A 19373-nucleotide genomic window follows, 5' to 3' on the forward strand; every position below is an offset into this window, starting at 1 on the left:
AGTGGTCGATTAAATAGCTGCATTAAAGAGCAGTTGAACAGATGTATCTAATAAAGTGGCCAGTGAGTAAAGAACAAAAGATGCAAAGGTCCTCTTCAAATTCAAACCTTGGGATTAAAACCCCCCCAAAAAAGTATATTATTTACACACGCTTTAAAAGGGGGTTCTTTATCCTTAGGGGCATCAGGAGATAATTGTTCAATTAAAAATCGCTGTTTTCTTAAAGTTACAGAGCACCAGACCCCAGCCAAACACTACTATTTGCGTAGAAAGTAAGAGAACATATTAGCTATCACTAGCTTTGCTATAGATAGATCTCAGTGTTGTCTGGCGTGTTAGTTTTACGCTCTACGATGACGCAGTATTACGAGCTGTCGTCCTTGGATGCTGATTGGACCCGCTGTAGACGAGGGGTGTGCCCGAGGAGAAACGAGGAAGTGGCGTTTCCCTATTGCAATAACAAAGTTGGAATGTTTAATAACAGCAGATGAGATAGAAATCTAAAAACGAGTGTTAACCGTTACTGATAGTTAATAAAATGCCAACTCACAGGTTCTATTCTGGTTTTAATACTGTTTTTAATACAGTGGAAAGGTCTTCAAGTGGCAGTACTCATATCAGATATGCACTTCACTTTAGATGTTTTTGTTTCATACTATAAGAGAACATAATTTTTAGCCTATGTTTTCTCACAAAGTCTGTATGAACTTTAAGTCTGATCTAACTTTTTAATTATCACATGTGGCCCCAAACCCTTGATAGGTATTCATGCTACGTGTGCGGGCAAATGGTTGACACCCCACTTTGATATTTATATTTGCTCCTCTGTGAGCTTTGGTTAAAGGAGCAGTCAGAGAGCAAGAAATAGTGCGCACTGAGCAAGGTCATTATATTTATTATTTTTCATATTAATGTTATTTTATTATGGATGTAGGGGTGTACCGGCTGAATTTTAGTCTGCCCCACTGCTGTCGGGCTATTGTGTGGATGGATAGAAAGCTGTGCTTATAGGGGGAGGAGGAGGTGAGGGCGAATCGAGCTGATAAGAGAAGTGGCTTATGGCTGGCTGGCTGCTGCTCGTAACCCATATATTTTGTTTTTATCGGTAACAAGAGGTTTTGTGGTTCGTGGTACAGGTCAAAATACATCAAACCACCGGAGCTACCGAGAGGACGGTAGCATGATAATCGTGGAGAGGGCCCGTATCTGCATTTTACTGCGCCTACACCGAATCCATTGAGTCGGTTACCAGCGTCCGACATGGGGAAGGAGGTAAATGGTGTTTCGCGGAGCCGGTTTGAGGTGAGTTAATTATTTCCATTAACTGACAGTCACTGAGACACATTTAAAATAGCCGATATAACCGCTACGATCCGGGCCTGCGTGTTGACTGTTGCTATAATTATTATAAAACTGCGCTTATGGGGAGGCTATTGATGCAGCTTCCGCAGTCAGTATTGGGATTAGGTCAAACACTGTTGTGTTGTTCAAGCAACATATAGGCTGTCGAGGCCTGGCGTGGAGAAGGACGCACGTCAGTATTTTCCACTAAAGCCGACGTGCTGCTCGCAGCCACTTTCAAGGCATTTTGAGTGCTCTTTAAACGTTGTCCTCGTTTCCCTTTGCGCCGTCAAAACAAAGACAATGAGGCTAACACAGAGCACGCCGAGGAAAGCTTCGACACACGTCACATAATGAGCAGAAGTGGAGGATTAGTGGTTTCACTTTAGAAAAGAAGCTGCTTAAAATTATCCTCATATGCAGGATTGTTATGTTCCCCCCTTCTCTCTTTTGAGAACCTCGTTATGTATGCTATATCTATAGCCGCTGCGGCGGCTGGTGGCCTCAGTCTGCTACCTGCACCCGGTGTTAGCACAAAATATCTGAAAATAGTGCCGGGCTATTACAGTGTAACACACATCATAACCTATACTCGTCTCAAAAGGCCCATATGTACGCTGTCTACCTACAGTGTCGTTGTTGGGTTTTTTTTCCCCCAATGCAAGGCTATTACCATAAACTTTGTGTCGCAGCCGCGCAAGCGTAGCTCAATATTTTTGGTGCGAACTTATATACAAACAAATGTATCCGGCCACTGACATTGGCCTGTATAGCCCGAGCATTTGATGTTGTTTAATCCCCAGCTAGCGTGGGATTTGTGTGTGTGGTTTTATTTATTTTTAACGGTGAACAGCTGACGACTCAGAGGACTCAGGCCGTTACCTTCTGGCCCGACAGCTGCGGCGGAGCTGCTGTTTAAAGGTATCTGGATTTAGGAGAGGGGAGAAGCGGAAATGGCGATGTTTTGCTTCAAGATAAAAGTGTTTCTATTTTTCGAACATTCTGTAGTTAAGGTTTTGTGTTGTTGTTGTTGTTGTTGTTGTTTTGTGTAGTTCACAAATTTATGTACTTGTTTTTTTTTTTTAAACTTGAAGACATTTGATTTATTATAGCACCAATTCACAGCAACAGTTGGCTCAGGACACTTTTATATTGTAAGGTAAAGATCTTAAAATTTTTTAAGAAACCCCAACGATAATATGACCACCAATGAGGGAGCACTTGGCAACAGTGGGAAGGAAACACTGAATTTTAACGGGAAAAAAACCTCTGGCAGAACCATGCTCGTGGAGGGACAGCCATCCACTGTGGCCAGTTGTGGGAGCAGAGAGAGATGGCAGAAAAGGCAAACTATGGGAGATAAGCTGAATTTAATAATTGCCAACATGCAGTTGTGGTGTATGGACACATGGAGGGTGAAAAGAAATGAGTGAAGAGGAAATGGTCAGTGCATCATGGGAAGCCACCCAGCAGCCTAAGCCTGTTGCAGTATAATTGTTGCAGGAGCTGGATAGTTGAAGGCTCTGCTTCCTATTCTACTTTTAAAAACTCTAGGAAACACAAGTAAGCCTGCTGTCTAAGAACAAAATGCTACATAAGCATAACAATGTACTATGAAGGCTTTAAGATATGACTGGGCCTAATTATTTTACATTTTGTGTATGTGTATGTGTGTATGTGTGTGTGTGTGTGTGTGTGTATGTATGTATATATATATATATATATATATATACATACACACACACACACACACACACACACACACACACACATCTGATTTTTAGGAAGTAAAAAAAAAAAAAAATCTGGGTATCGACATATCAGCCAGCAGTATGAAAATGGATGTTTTCATTGCTTATTAACTTTTAAGCAGTCTATTCAAAACACTAGATAATAACTTAAAGTGAAGATGCCGCTGGACTTTGCACCAGCAAATGATTAGCCGTGATCTGATCTGTTGGGGGCATCAGCTACTACTGTTCCATCAGATCCCATTGAACATACAAGTTGTACTTGGGTGTTTCAAGGAACCAATGCCAATCCTGACAATATTAGATGCTGAGTGACAAACTGAGTCCAAAGTTACATGTTTGCCATCCAGAAGACTGCAGTTTGTGTCCTGTTTGTTCTTACCCACTATGTGAAGGGGTCCACTAAGACAAGCTAAGATAAGATGTGATGTAAATATTAAGTCAGGATTTGGGGAAATTCTTCAGTTACAACAGTTAAAAAACTAAAGTCAATGTAACAGAAATAGGAATATCAACAACCAAAGATCAACAACCATTTATATGTGGCAAGCATGATGTGTCATATTTGTTCCTATAACCTCATGCCATTGCCAAAGGACACTTAATGTATCTCTGTGAGACTCTAGCTGTTGACATATCTGCAGTCTTTGACCCCTTGGGAATGGGGAAGGGCTGGGATTCTGCAAAAAGGATCGAAACTGTTCTAAACAATGAAGCTGCTCAGCTGGACAAACTATGTGAAGATTTGTAAATTACAGCTGTTGTTTTTTGTTTTTGACTTTTTAAGTGGTTTGTGGTGGTGCAACATTTAGCACTGTCATCTCAAAGTGAGAAGGCCCTGGTTTCTGTGTGGAATTTGCTCGTTTGCCCCCGTGGCTCACAGATACTGCAGGTCAGAGAAATGGAAGTTGGGTTAATTGGTCATTCTAAATTGGGGATAGGAGTGTGGTCACACCGTGGCAGGGATCGACAGCGTCTGCCACTGTCAGTTGATGATATTGGCCAAGTAATCTATCAGTTGGGCTTAACTTATGATATGAGCTAAACAAAGCCTTTGTTGTTCACTAACCTAGGATTATAATTCCAAGCAAATTTAACAAATGGTATGCTCAGTAGCTTTTAGGTTTTGGTGGTTAGTTATAAGAAGCTTGAAACCAAATATGCTGGCTGGTAAGTCATCAAAAATGCAGTCTGCCAGTGAGTGTTTTATTTTGAAAGGCAGGGAAGGAAGTTGTGTTAAATACACAGCTCTGCTGCAAGCACTGAGCTGTTGCACTTTTATTCTGTTAACAAAAGACCACCCAACAGACTGGAAAAATAGATACTTAAATGGCCACTCATTGTATTCACTAATTAGAAAGAGTATGTAAACAACTATTTTGGAGGTTTAAACTGGTTTAAATTTCTGACCTTAAACAGGTTCCTTGACTTCACCATATTTAGTTGTGCCTAATTCAATCAGTGCATGTATGCAATAATAACCTAAAAATCAAATATAAGCCCCTCCTATAGATCAAACGACCAGGATCTAATTATTTATTGCCAGGAAGGAACATTTACACATTTCCTAAAAATAAAATTACCCTTTGCCTCTGCAGTGGTTTACTACAAACTACAGAACACCCAGCTTGTTTTGTTTTTTGTTTGTTTGTTTGTTTTAACCCCCTGCATTACTTTTTATAACTGAGCAGTGGCCAAAACATAATGGTCACATTCATACTGCATCATTTTATGGTAGATTACAAAAGGGTACTGTGTATGGCTGTTGACCACGGACATCTGCTTCTTTTGAAACAGCTCTGGATTATTTGGCCAGAAAGAAACGCTCTGGAAGGCGTGCTGTCAGAGTCAATTTGCCCCAAATCCAAACAGCAAATGTCTGTCCCTTCTTACTCCCTCAAAATTTTACACGTCTGCGCTGGCAGGCAGCCCCCGCATACAGCTGTGTGAGTGTGTGTGTGTGTGTGTGTATGTGCAGCTTGAGAAAGAGTTTGTGTTTTTATCAGAAAGACACAGAACAGCTTTGACCCCAAGATGCCTTATTTGTGTGTGCGCGTTTGTGTGTTTCGTAAAGATCCAGGCCTCAATTTCAACTGGCAGACGTGACAGTCTGTTTTTGTGAGTTGATGAATGGGTTTATGTGCACGTCCCTCAAAATCTGACGCTATTGTGTGGCTTCAGGATAAACACCAATAATCAAAATAGAACTCTGTTGGGACCTTTAAATCATTCCCTTTGTTAAAACGGGGTAAATAAATCTTTCTTTTTGGAATTGGTGGTATTTGTTTCTATCAAGTAGTGCAAATAAGAATTGACAAACACCTTGTTGATCTTGTCATAAATCTTTTACCTCATGTAATTAACATGTGCCTTCTGCCACTTTTTATTTACAAGCCAGATCCGCCCCTGGTATAAACGTTTTGTTTTCGGAATCTTTGGAGAAAAATGGATTGAGCCAGATGTTACTTTATTCATCCTGTTGTGATTGAGTATGTGTTTCCAAGGACCATTGTCTCAACATCTTGCATTCAGTGATTTAGCACAGTATCATTTCCCACAAATTATGGGAACCCTAAATTCCTCAGTAAGAAGGGTGTGTGTAGCTGGGACTCAATAAATGCAAATTTATTGTCTCTTTGTTTACTGTGACTTTTTTTCTCTGAATTGGACTCAAATTTGTGCTCACACAGCATGCAGTTATTTGTGTGGAAACCCATTTAGCTGTTTGCTGAAGCTCGAATTATTTGTCTTAGAGTCACAAAAGATATATGGTACTGTAACCAATTCCAGTTTAAAGTTTCAGTACTTACTGTTTTGAACACTGGGTCTTACTCAATAGCACGTATACTAAGACGGATATGCAGGAAAGATAAGATGAAAGCATAGGCCATCACAGCCTTGTAGTTGACAGTACAAAGTCCCACCTCGCTGTGTTCTGTGTTAGTTTATCTTCTGTCACCCTTCGTGTTTTCTGGGAATTGACATTGAATCCATCTCAGCTGATGAGATTACGATCTTTTATCCTTGCTTATGTGTTGGGGCCGTCCTTGAGTGAGGAGAGGGGATGAAAGGGGCCCCAGCCACTTTGTGATAGCCTCCAGGACTGATATTATCTTCTCCACCCTTTTAGATGTTCACAAATAGTGACGAGGCAGTCATCAATAAGAAGTTGCCTAAAGAGCTGTTGCTAAGGTGAGTGAGATTTTGATGTACTTTAACTTACTTGCAGTTTTTTTTTTTTTTTTTATTGTTTGTTTTTTTGAGGAAAGCAAAATTTGCATGTTGAAATTTCCACAGTCACATTCATGACTTTACTACGGCACAAAATCATACTCAAAGGCAGCACCTCCATCCTCTGTGTGTTACCCTAACACACGCAAATATTGTGTGTCTCACAATCATATCGTTTATGTTCACTTGCCCTTTTTAAACAAAGATTCCAAACACTAGGATGCCAATTTCTCTTGGCTCTACACACCCACTGCTCAACCAGTGCTAAAAGCATAATTACAAACAGGTGCTCGTGGTTATAAAACTTTTAAATTGATTTGAGAGAGAAAAAAAAGGGGGGGTGCTCACAAGCCTCTTAGCAAACAGCAAATGAAGGCCATAACTCAAACCTCGGCCTTGCCAGCCAAGCTGTCTGTGTTGCGGCTGCTGACTCTGTGCTGCTTGGCCTGGTGCAGTGCTGTGATTTGTGAGGCTGGCAGACTGCTGCAACTCACTGCATCCCTGCTTCAACCCCAATTCAGTTTTTTGCTGCATTGTAGGATCCTCTAATCGGTATCCAACTATATTCCTTAGAAAGAAATGCTTTCCCCGTCAGGACCTCACTTTAAGAAAACATATCTGTTCTGCAAGCAGGGAAGTGTATTTTGATGACAGTAAAAGCAATATTAGCTGATTTAGTCAACACCACTCTGCTGTTAGGGGAAGCACACACAGGGTTGCGTTGAGGGCAGTAAAGAGGAAGCTTCTGGCAGCGGGGATCATGGTCTCTAAACCGTCCCTGTCTGTCTTCTAGAATCTTCTCCTTTCTGGATGTGGTGACACTCTGTCGCTGTGCCCAGGTCTCACGGGTGAGTCTGTGTTCACAAGGTGTGCGTGTGTGTGGTTTCAGTTATAGTATGTGTTCTGCGTGTGCATGCTAAATAACTCAGAATTTCTGTCCACTCCCCTCCGCTCCCTGCTTTTAGTCCTGGAATGTTCTGGCCTTGGATGGCAGCAACTGGCAACGAATCGACCTCTTTGACTTTCAGAGGGACATTGAAGTTGGTTCATTTCATTATATCTTATTACTAACAGATGCGATCATAAATGTTTGCAACTCCAAATATTAAAAATGAAATCATGCTTCAAATTTGACCCATCTGCCCTTCATGGTAGTCTTCTTACACAGAACTGTGCCCCTTAAAGAGCAGTTGCTATGTTTTTTGGGCCCCGCCTGGAAGTTCCACTTTTATCACCTTCACTGGATCTTCAGCTTGCAGTTTGTTTGGATCTCCTTGGGTGTATCAATAACCATCTATGGCCCTAGGTTTGAGCCTATCCCAGTATCAACATAGTTTTAATTGTGAAGAAGATGATGAAGTCGGAGACTAATTTGATGAGCAGGATGGTTTGTGGGTGAAAACTGTTTGGGTATGGTGTAAAACTGCATTTTTAGTACCACAGTTTAGGTTATTTCAGTCATATGTCCTCCATAGAACAGCTCTGGGGAATAGTAGAACTCCACTTTGACAGTCTAACCCTGCAAGATGAATTCTCAACCCCATCAATGTGTAAAAAATAATAAATAAATAATGACCAGTATGCTCCTGGTTGTACTCCCCTTATAAGCAGCCATGGTCTGTGAGTCACAGAACAATTTCTAACCACCAGAACACATTAATGCTGTGTCAGTTTTGAGATCCACAGAGAAATCGCAGATATGCGGTTTATGCGAACGTGACCTGCGATGAACTCTAAGAGACCAATGTAAAAATGGCTGGGAGGCTTTCTAGTGCAAGAGGAGTTGATCTCGAAGAGTAAATGAGCCAAATGTAAACCATGTGTGTCATCTTTGTTTGTTTTAGGTGGAGTCTGTGAACTTTATGATCGCAGCTTATATGTCACTTTATACTCGGTACTTTAAAGGTGCTGTAGAAACAAATACAGCAGAAAGAGTATGTTTCTTTTTGTTGCAGGGTCGAGTGGTGGAGAATATTTCAAAGCGATGTGGGGGATTCCTTAGGAAGCTGAGCCTGCGGGGTTGCCTGGGTGTGGGTGACAGTGCCCTGAGGTGAGTTTAGTGAGGACCTCGCCTAATTGAAATTCTCATACTAGTTCAGACCCTGAGGGGAGATAATGAGAGAAGTGCAGAATGACTGATATCACACAAATGTTTCTTTTTCTCTTTCTCTCTCTCTCTCTCTCTTTAGGACTTTCTCACAGAACTGCAGGAACATTGAGGTGCTTAATCTGAACGGTTGCACCAAGATCACAGACAGGTATAGTAACAGTCCATGCAGCAGTGCGGTTAATGTATCTAACATATCATAATACACTTTTTATCACTGTATTGTTCTTCTGCAGCACGTGTAATAGCCTCAGTAAGTTTTGTCCAAAGCTAAAGCACCTGGACCTCGCCTCGTGTACCTCCATCACCAACCTTTCACTCAAAGCGCTCAGGTATGGCCAGTTGTTATTTTGATATGCTGTTTTCCCACTAATTTGAAAGCACATATATCAAAGTGAACCTGTTATGTCTGTTCTTTTTTGTCCCTCTCAAACATAATGTTACAGTGGTGAATACTTTCTATTAAACATGACCATTTAGCTGAGTTCCAGAATAAATATATGAAGCCGGAAATTAGCTTAATAAGTCCCCTTCAATCCTATGTACTACTTGTTGGCTGTGATTCATTTTTTCTTTTTAAACCTACACAAGTCACAGAAGAGATACGAATAATGTGAGAAGATTTCAATTTTGTTATGCATTTAACATTTCCCCTAATTGTCATTGCACCTTTCATCCTTTGCAAGTTTCCGCTGCTCACCCTTTTCTTTGTTCTATTCTCAGTGAGGGTTGTCCTTTGCTGGAGCAGCTGAACATTTCCTGGTGTGATCAAGTCACGAAGGATGGCATCCAGGCCCTGGTGCGCTCCTGCCCTGGTCTCAAATGTCTTTTCCTCAAGGGCTGCACCCAGGTACACACGTGATTATGTTATAATAAGTTGCTGGCAATTTCATTCTGTGTAACATTTTATTGAACACATTAGAAAACTTTTTTTTTTTTCCTTTCAGTTTCAAAGTAGTGACTTCTTAGGTGCTCTGTTTTCTATCAGTCAACACTGTAGTGAATAGGGTCCACTTTAATCTTAGACTTTTTGTCATCTTCACTTTCACTAGTTCTTCTTATTTATTGCAAGAAAAAGTGGCAGCTGCACACATAAAAGAAAAATTTTCCCATGCAACAAAGCATACCATCAGGGACAGACATTGGATTTAAAAAAAAAACAACAACAAAAAACCCAATAAATAAATAAAAAGAACAGTCTGCGCTGATTTAGACTTTTTCTCTTATGAAATTCCTTATTGAGATATCAGTTTTCTTTCCCAATGCTTCCCAATCTTTTCCACAGCTAGAAGACGAGGCCCTAAAGCATATCGGAGCTCACTGTCCGGAATTGGTCACATTGAACTTGCAGACATGCTCAGTAAGTACATTTAACAAGAGTAGAAGAAACACAGAACACGGACATCCAGACCCTAAAGCCTGCTCACACAATCCAGTTAGTCCCCTCTGCATCTCTTTCTCGTCTCATATCTCGTCTTTGATTTTTGTCATCGTTTCACTATATCTTTCTTTTTGTTTTCTTTTTGTTCTTAACATGTATATTATGAGTTTTCTAAAACACCACATACCAATATAATAAAAAACTAAAATGTGTTACTTTTAATCATTTTACAACAATATCGACAGTAGTAGAAAGACACCATATCAATTGTTAAAACTAATTTTTAAAAATGTATGCTCTTTATGAATTTGATTAAATATTTCTTGACGGTTGTGGTGGGTAAATGCTCAAATGGAAAAGAGGGTAATTAAAAATAAAAACAGAACTAGGTTAAATACAAACTGTTTGTATTTAACCTAGTAAATAAAGAGCATCCCAAAGAAAGTGATGCTTTCATATTAATATGAAGTTGACACTTTGATATTATTCTGCTTTTCGTTATAGTTTGTATAACTGATTTTGGACACAGGGTTGTACACTGTTTGCTTTTGCACATCTACCAGAGAGCACAACACAGAGAAGTTTTGCCTGGCATGTTTTTACATTTCACAGTGGATGTTGATTTGATTCACTTCCCTCATACACAAACACGTACTGTGTCTTTCTGTGAGCAGCAGATCACAGATGAGGGGCTCATCACAATTTGCCGGGGTTGTCACCGCCTGCAGTCTCTGTGTGTGTCAGGTTGTGGCAACATCACAGATGCCATCTTGCATGCTCTGGGACAGAACTGCCCCCGCCTCAGGTGACGTCACACACCTACACATCAAACTTTGTTCTGAGTTTTGCGAGAAACTGCAAAATATTTAATTTGTTTTACATAAAAATCCAGCTAATCTTTGTTTCAAGAGTGTTTGTCCTGGCTGCCTGATGTTCGGGAGACTGTTCGTACGCTTTCAAATTCCAAAAAGAAAGACCTGAATTCTCATTTTAAGCTTAAAGATTGCAGGATTGAGGTAATGGAATGGAAATAAAAGATATTACACTGACCCGTCTGCAGTACAGATATCTTGAGGCCTGTGACTGTAGAGCCAGTTACCTTTTAAGTGTGAAAGAACTCAAAATTTTGGACTCTAAGTGATCCTTCAACTGTGTAACTCTTCATTGTGTTCCTCCTTTTAGAATATTAGAAGTGGCTCGCTGCTCTCAGCTTACAGACGTGGGTTTCACTACATTAGCAAGGGTGAGTGTGGTGTCTGCCTCTTGGTTGCATTGCAGCTAAATGGCAAGCAGAACTTTGGATCCAACAAAATCCTTTAAAATGCATAAATCCATAGTGATTATGCAATCTCTTTTCTTCTCTGTTATTTCTCTCTATAGAATTGTCACGAGCTTGAGAAGATGGATTTAGAAGAATGTGTGCAGGTAAATAAACAATATGGTATATAATGGTTGAACTGTTTTCTCCTTTTCTTCGCTTAAGAGAATTGTTTCTTTCACTTTTGCATCAGATCACAGATGGAACACTCATCCAGTTATCTATCCACTGCCCCCGTTTGCAAGTCCTGGTAAGTGTGTGCTTGCCACTCAAACATATTTTGCTCCTGCAGCATTTTCAAGCATAATGTCATGGCTGTTTTCATAGACAGTTTAGTAATAGAGCATCTGTATTGGTACCACAATGTTCCTGCAGAGTCTGTCCCACTGTGAGCTGATTACTGATGATGGCATCAGACACCTCGGCAGCGGCCCCTGTGCTCACGACCGTCTGGAGGTGATCGAGCTGGACAACTGCCCCCTGATCACAGATGCCTCACTGGAGCACCTGAAGAGTTGCCATAGTCTGGATCGCATCGAGCTCTATGACTGCCAGCAGATCACTCGCGCCGGTATTAAGAGACTAAGGGTGAGTTGTGTGGGCTGCGAGTAATGAGTAAGTGCTTGTTCAGTTGCAGAATGTATGGTAAACACAAATTGTACTGCTGATTTTTGACTGAATAAATCTTACCACACTTGTGAAAAACACAATTTTCATAGGACTGTAAGCAGCCCTGTGGGGAAAAAACCCTAAATACATCCTTACTGCTTCTTCTTGAGTAAGTAGCAGCCGGGTGTTGCGAGTCAAATGCACTTGTTTAACTGATCATCAGCAAATGTGACCCCCACTATGAAAGCAGATGTTTCATAGTAGAGTTCATAGTGATGTTTCATGGTATTTCCAGGAGTGGACGTTCCAGTCAATTTTCACTAAGATGACACGATGCAAAGAAAACCCAAGCACTAGATTTCAGACACTGCAGGTCTCAGTAAGCATTTTCAATGTTCATGACAGGACAATTGGGCAGAAATAAAAAAAACACTAAACAGACATGGCTTGTTTGGAAGGTTTGCCAGTAGAAAGCCTTTTCTCTCTAAAAATAGGCAGCACGGCTTAGGTTTGCAGATTTGCATCTGAATAAATCACAAGGCATCTGGAAGAATTTCAGATAAGATCAGCGTGAGCATGTATGGTGGAAACAAAGTACTGCATATTAGCAGTATGTAACTTTTAAACATTTTGCAGCCACAGGATCTGGACACCTTGCAACCATTGAGTTGACCATGAACTCCTCTGTATACCAACATATTCTAGAGTCAAATGTGAGGCCATCTGTCCAAAAGCTAACTCTGAGCTGAAACTGGGTCATGCAGCAGGACAATGATCCCAAGCACAGCAGCATGTCTACAACAAAATGACTGAAAAAGAAAAGAATCATGGCGTTGCAAAGGCACAGCCAAAGTCCAGACGTAAACCTGACTGAAATGCTGTGGCCGTACTTTAAGCGAGCTGTGCATAAAAAAGGCAGTGTTGTAAAGAAGGGTGCGACATTCCTCCTCCAACATTCCTCCTCAGCAATGTTAGAGATGAATAAAGTCATCTTGAAAACAACTGATTCAGTTTATTGCTGCTAAAGACGGTTCAACAATTTATTGAATCATGGGATGGGTGTGTAGTTTTTTACAGGTCTTTGTTTTTTGTAAAAAAAAACAAAAAAAACCTTTTTTTTTTTTTTTTTTTTTTTTTTACATGACCATTTGTTAAAATCCAAATGTCTGTCTCAGCTAGAGCAGACATTTAACTACCTAGCACAAAGTTTGTGTGATTAACCTGTGTGTTGAGTTTTGTCACTGGTGTATGCTCTACCCAGGCACCAGGCTTTGTAAAAAGCATACAGAATATTTCAAGTAGTTGTAACAAGTAAAACAGACAACTCCTGTCGTGTGTAATGTATAAGGAAAAGGACAACCAAAGACAATGTCTGGACTTGATTCTCCCGACATTGTCCAGAGTTCTTGTGTGAAACCACTATGGACGTTTAGTTGTTTACCTTTGTAAACAATGCTGTGTAGCAAGAGTACAAACACTACCACAAAGGTATTGCATTCTTAGAGTTGCTTTGTCAGTCAAGCCATTTGTCCTTTTACAGAAGAATGCTGAAAATGCAAACTACTATCACTATTGATGTAGGAGGTTAGACTGGTGCTCTCTAACCTTTCCTCCTCATCAGCATGATCACGAAGTATAGATGTAATGCAGAGGGTGGAATCAGACAACACAGATTCATGCATTTTGTCCAAATGAAACTCTGTCTGAGTCATTGATCCACCCACATGAAGTGATGAATCAAAACTTAAGCTGTGAAAAACAAACTGTCTCCTTGACAGCAGTGAGTGAACACTCTGTCCAGATCAAGTCAGACTTCACTGAATCCTATGTTAGTCTTTGAATTTGAATGAAAATCAGACATAGCTGTGTCGACAGCAGTTTGACATCGTTTTTGATTACTGAAACAAAAATAAACTTGAGGTTTGCAAAGCTATAGCTACTGATGTACTAAATGTCCCAGAACAGCTTTCCACATATTTGTACGAGCGATTAATACATTTCCATCTGTTTCTCTCTCGTTTATGTTTTTTTTACTACAGACTCATCTGCCTAACATCAAAGTGCATGCATACTTCGCTCCTGTCACTCCACCCCCCTCAGTCGGGGGCAGCCGTCAGAGGTTTTGCCGCTGCTGTGTCCTGCTATGATGTAAAGCGAACAGCCCCCTCTTCCCTCTCGCTGTGTCCCTCGTACATGCTCCCTGCAGCCAGTCACTTGACCCCTGACCTGCTCCCCCCCACCACTCCTGGCCCCTTGTCACAGACTACATGCTGGTGTGTCCCCCTTTTGGAGCTGCAGAGAGAGGGAGAGAGCCAAACAACACTACAGGGTCTTGGGTAAATTTCCCCAAAACATTCTTAAATCTTACCACTGCACACAAACAGAACATATACGATAGGCTTTAATACAAGCTCAAGTGAAGAGACACATTTACACAGATTAACTTTTGGAGGACATTCCTGGGCTGTGTTCAGTGGACACACCAGTATTACAAAGAAGTTTTATGTTTTAAAAAATGTTATCACCATTAAGGGATTTAACTCGTCATCAAATGAAGTACAACAAAAAATCCTAACGAATGAGTCCGTCTTTCAAACGGAAAACCATTACAGCTTTTTACTTATCAAGCACTTTGAGCTTTTAAACATGGCTGAAAGATCCCACTCAAACTCCCAAACACAATTCCCTTAGTGTTTAAAGGTCAACTCAACAGCTACCTCTAGACGGGAACTGCACTTGAGTACGACCAGTGTTCGCTTGGTTCTACAGGCTGTTTATTTCAAAAGAGGGGCAGCGATGTAGCCACCTAACTGCCAACATCCCCACAAGAATGCAGCAGAAACTTTGATTTTTTTAATGTTATTTTATTAAGAATACTTGCAGCTATTTGCACTTACAATAAAGCAATGATGAGACACTTTACAAAACCGGCATCTCAAAATTGAAGACTACTAACAACTAACAACACACACACACATAAATAAAAGAAAAATCATCAATTAACGCATACACTGCGCTTGCAGCGAATATGCCCTCACCTCTCTCTGTCTCTCTCTGTTACAATCAGAAGCTTCAATATAGTGCAGAGGAAAAATAAAAAAGAAGACAAAGTTTAATATTTTTCTAAAAATGGACAATTAAGGCTTACAAGTGGGGACTTGAGAAGATGCCAAATGTTGCATGTAACACCTCTAGTTTTTTAAAATCTCAATGTAAATATGTGAGGACTGCGGGAGTCAGAGAGTTGAAGCCAGATAAACAGCAACATGATGATATGAGACGGGGCAGAAATTACCGTCGATGAGTCTTTCTGAGGAGTCTCGAGCATGCTTGTTTACGTGCAGATGTGCGTGAGAATATGTGCTGGAGCTTTTGGAGAGTAAAAAAAAAAGACCCAGTACTCGATATGGAGTGAGACAAACTGATGCTGGCATGTGAAGGCTCATGTCAACAAAAGAAGACGTTAAAAAGATACTTTTTTTTTTTTTTTTTCTTCTTTTCTCTTTTGTCAACAAAAAAGGTCCGACCGCATTAATTCATGGTGTCAGACCAGGACAATGGAAAGAAAAAGCCAACTGAAAACAATCAAAGTAAAGCTATTTTCAGTTAGTTTGATTTCATTAAGTCGAGCTTGTTTTCGAGTCCTTGATGGTTCCAATGACGAGGAACTGGTGAACCCCACGCAGTGGCGGAAGGATGTGCTTGATGTTGGAGTGGCATCTGCGACTCCTCAACTTCTATGAGGCCTTGCAGGGGACGGAGTGATAGTGTGCTGCACCCTGCCACCTGTGACCTCCTCCGTCTGTCTGGGACCAGTGATGCTGCAGGAGGTTACAACCAGATCAGACTGGTGGAGGAAGTTGACTGAATCTTGAGCGCACAGCTCTGGCCTGCTGACAGATATGATGGAATGATTTTTGTCACAAAAGAGGGCTATAATGGACTTCAGCCCCCTCCCCTGCCCTTTAAAGTATTGGCGCCTTTTCTTATGGATTATCTTGTCCTACACTTGCACCGGCTTCATTCATTATCTCCTGTTCCCTTTTCATTTTATAAATGTGTCTTTTACTGCTTTCTCCTCTACACGATTTTCCTCTGGAGCTTTCTTTGTTTTTCTGTTTTGCTGTGGTTTGGATTCTGCCTGTTTGTGTTTGAAGTCACAAGTTCAGTGTCTCCAAGTTGAGTTTGAGCCCTCTTCCAGTCCTTAGTTTTGATCTGATGGAGTTTGTTTTTATCCAGAGTTTATTGTTAATGTCCAGAGTGTAGTCTTTGTCCAGGAGAAGTGTTCGCACCAGTGCAATTGTTTGAAATGTTAAATGTGAGTCAGATTTATTTTTATTTTTTTTTAATCTAGGGCTAACGGTCACAATGACGTGTATGTATGACGTACGGTCTGCTTATTGAATGTTTCCATCAAGGAGAAGGACGGAAAGATTTTCTTTTTCCCCCCGTTAAGTGTGCTTTTCTCTTCTTCATTTTTATGCCTTGCCGTTCCAAATGGGATCCGTCCCATAATGCACCTATCCAAATGCTTCAATACAACAAAAACAGGAAAACTCACTGCAAAAATTTTGATTACCTGCAAATGTCCCTGTGCTTTGGTTTTGATGTGCTCAGCAACAGGCATCTATCATGCAAAACGCAGAGTGATGATTCTGTTCGGTGTGTCTGCGTGCGATTTGACAGCTATGACAAGCAGGATAATACAAGCCGAGATGAATCCAGTGTAATCCAGTCTGATCTGTTTTGTTTGAATTGGGTTTATGGGGGATTAGAGAAGAACCAAGAGTCAAAATGGTGGAGTAATGTAATGCACTCTGTCACTGTGCTCTGGTTTTAAGACTGTTAACTCAAGGAAAAAGAAAGTCAGGGAATCTAGTCTGTGAGCTGGGATGTCAAATCTGCTTGTCCCCGTCGTGCACCAGTTAAGTCATAAACGCATGCCGACAACATGGACTACAACTAATAGTACTCAACTTGCTCCTGAAGGTTTTATATATGTACAAAAGAAATGACTTGTCACCTGTTTTTTTTTTTTTTTTTGTTTTTTTGTTTGTTTGTTTTTTTCCTTCTTTTTTCATGGTACAGAAATACACTACAGGCTCTACACAGCAAAACACCAGACTTATTTTCCCTTACAGTAACAAAACACCTTTGTGTGTGCGTGTGTCAGATCTTCCACCAGTTTACACAGAAGTCGAGCTGTTACGCTCTGGGTCCGTTTGTTTGATCCTAAACACTGGAGTAAGGTTGTGGATAAGGACAGAGGCAGAGGGCAACAGGTGAACTTACAAGTGTGTGTTCAGGGTAGATTGGCACCTGAGATATTTAAACAAAAAAAGTTTTGACAATGACTGTAGTTAAATTACTGTAAATCTCTTTTTTCTTTTTTTTTCTTTTTTTACAATTAACCGATTATAAATGAATATGTACGTATGAATAAATATATACCTATATTATTAAGAGTTGTTTGGACCTTGTTCTCACTTTGTGGTTAATGGTGGTTTATCATTGCAGCAGTAGATGGCAGCAATGAGCCACTCTCCTCTCTGCTGCTATGATATCAGCTCTCAGCTCATTTCAGGATCCAGTTCTGAAGAAAACTGGTTAAACTAGAAGTCCCAGACTGGAATATATAATTATTATTAATATAATTTTTTTTAATTCTTTTTTTTTTTTTTTTTTTTTTTCTTCAGCTACGTGTCAAATAGAAGTAAATGTGGCTGTCGTAAAGGAAAAATGCAGGTGGTATTGATTTCAATCATAATGGAAAACGGGAGCCAAAATGCACAAAAACCCTGAAACTGAAATAAAATGAATCCTCCTCTGATTTTTAAATATCTACCAATACCCCTGCACTCCTAACATGACGTGCCCTAAAGTCTCTTCCAAAAATGGAAAAGCCTTACAGCAAAAAGCAACATTTGAAATATGAACAATACGTGTTTAGCATAGCATTAATACATGTCTAAATTTATTTCTTGATTTCCTGTAATGTTAGTGTGACTAGAGATGAATCCAAAGACACAAGTTCTTCCTGTATGCCTTAATTAATTTGTCAGGTATTCATATATACATGTAACTCCTCAGGCTGTCTACATGTCTACAATAACATTTCTACAATATATTAAAAAAACAGTTATCTGAAGACTCAGGTCAGGCTACCAGAGCCTCAAAGTCAGTGACAGACTTTAAAAAGGTCTGATTGTATCCTTTATTCTAGATCGAGCTTATTATAAAAGTATTTTAATCACAAATGCAGATAAGCAGTTGGGTATAGTGAAAAACATTGTCACATTGGTGACTGTGGGTTCAAATGTGAGCTCACAACATACTGCATGCAAAGTCATGCAGCTATGTTTGTTTGCACTTACATTCAGATGTCTGAGGTGGAGGAGCAGATGAACAATCTGTATCAATTTAATGCGATGGAAAGAGCTGCAGCCTTGGTCCTGTAGCTGCACCATGACGACCGCTGTCAGGAGTGGGATCTGTCCTCCGCCGCATGGGACTCATTTTGTTCCTCTCATCCTCCCATTGTTTCCTCATGTGTCTAAATCAGTAAGAGATCAAATGTGTTTTCACTCCGTTTTAATGTTCATTTTTAGCCGGGGCGTGTTCTGGCACCTGGGGTATCACATGGAGGATGAAAGGTGAGTAGCTTTGAGGGGAAAATTGAAATGAGTGTGTGTGTTTCCCTCATTCAGCTCTCTCAGCTGTTCTGAGTTCAAACATTGTTGGATCAGATCACAGCTCATAGCACAACACTGCACCGAGATATTTAACTTAAGTTTATTTTTAACAGCAGACACTGCTATACACTAGAAAACTGAATGCTTTTTTGTTTTGGGTTTCTCTTTTTTTAAAACTTCCAGCAGTCACTCTGTTGTGTGCTGTTCTCTGGCTCTGAGTGAAGCAATAATGAATGTGATAACAGAGGCTTCCTCTCTTAGTCTTTCTTCTTCCTCCATTCTCTAGCACACCCCCGCCCAAAGACTTTCTGACAGGAAACTTTGATGTCAGCCTTTGGAGAAAAAACGCTTTGCAGACAGAAGAAGAAGGAAAAAAACTTGAATCAAATTTAGAAGTCCTTCTCCATGCCATTCTGTTAATATTAGCATTGAACTCCTTTTGAAATGCCATTATTATTTAACCCACCCTGTCTGTCACCTGTGTGTTTTATAAAGGAGAGAAGCAACAGGAACTTGTCCCAGAACGCTGATTAAACCAGGTAGGAAATGAGATTGCATTTAAAAGCAGGTAGCAATACTGATGCCACTTTAAATTAAGCTTTAATTCTGTGGGGCAGCAGCTGGTATAGCCACACTTTCAGTATTCACTGCTGTAGGGTGCAGGCAGAAAATGAAGAGGAATGGATGATAACAGAACAAAATTGTCTCAATATAGTTTCTCTAAAACTCCGAATAATTCTAACTAACACAGCTCAGCCTATACTCATTGCTCTTCTTCTGAAGAGGAAGATGCCTGCTCTGATTCACTGCTTAATCAAGCAGCAGAAGGCTCTCTAGCGTCTTGTGTGTTCTTGTGGCTTCTTAATTCCTTTTTGCATGTCTATCTAATGTATAGCCTTAAAATCACAATATATTTTTAAAAGATATCCGTGTCTGTGAGTTA

At 40.3% G+C, this 19373-nt stretch overlaps 1 protein-coding gene across 2 annotated transcripts; it reads left to right on the forward strand.

The window, feature by feature from the left end:
• The first annotated feature begins 760 nt into the window (after nucleotides 1-760).
• Nucleotides 761-17201, forward strand: LOC120742273 (F-box/LRR-repeat protein 20). Of its 2 annotated transcripts, XM_040045525.1 has the most exons (16): nucleotides 761-883; nucleotides 1137-1302; nucleotides 6223-6284; nucleotides 7117-7171; nucleotides 7289-7363; nucleotides 8279-8373; nucleotides 8513-8581; nucleotides 8667-8762; nucleotides 9154-9280; nucleotides 9716-9790; nucleotides 10486-10616; nucleotides 10994-11054; nucleotides 11192-11236; nucleotides 11323-11379; nucleotides 11505-11717; nucleotides 13778-17201. In XM_040045525.1, exons 2-16 carry the CDS (start codon nucleotides 1261-1263, stop codon nucleotides 13883-13885), a joined length of 1311 nt encoding a protein of 436 aa, XP_039901459.1. In that variant the 5' UTR covers nucleotides 761-883; nucleotides 1137-1260; the 3' UTR covers nucleotides 13886-17201. The 2 variants fall into 2 exon arrangements, with proteins under 2 accessions (XP_039901459.1, XP_039901450.1); XM_040045516.1 differs by lacking the exon at nucleotides 761-883 and having other exon boundaries at nucleotides 1030-1302.
• Nucleotides 17202-19373: the final 2172 nt, after the last annotated feature.

The sequence above is a fragment of the Simochromis diagramma genome, unplaced genomic scaffold (assembly GCF_900408965.1).
Source record: "Simochromis diagramma unplaced genomic scaffold, fSimDia1.1 OVJJ01000321.1, whole genome shotgun sequence".
NCBI classification, from domain to species: domain Eukaryota; kingdom Metazoa; phylum Chordata; class Actinopteri; order Cichliformes; family Cichlidae; genus Simochromis; species Simochromis diagramma.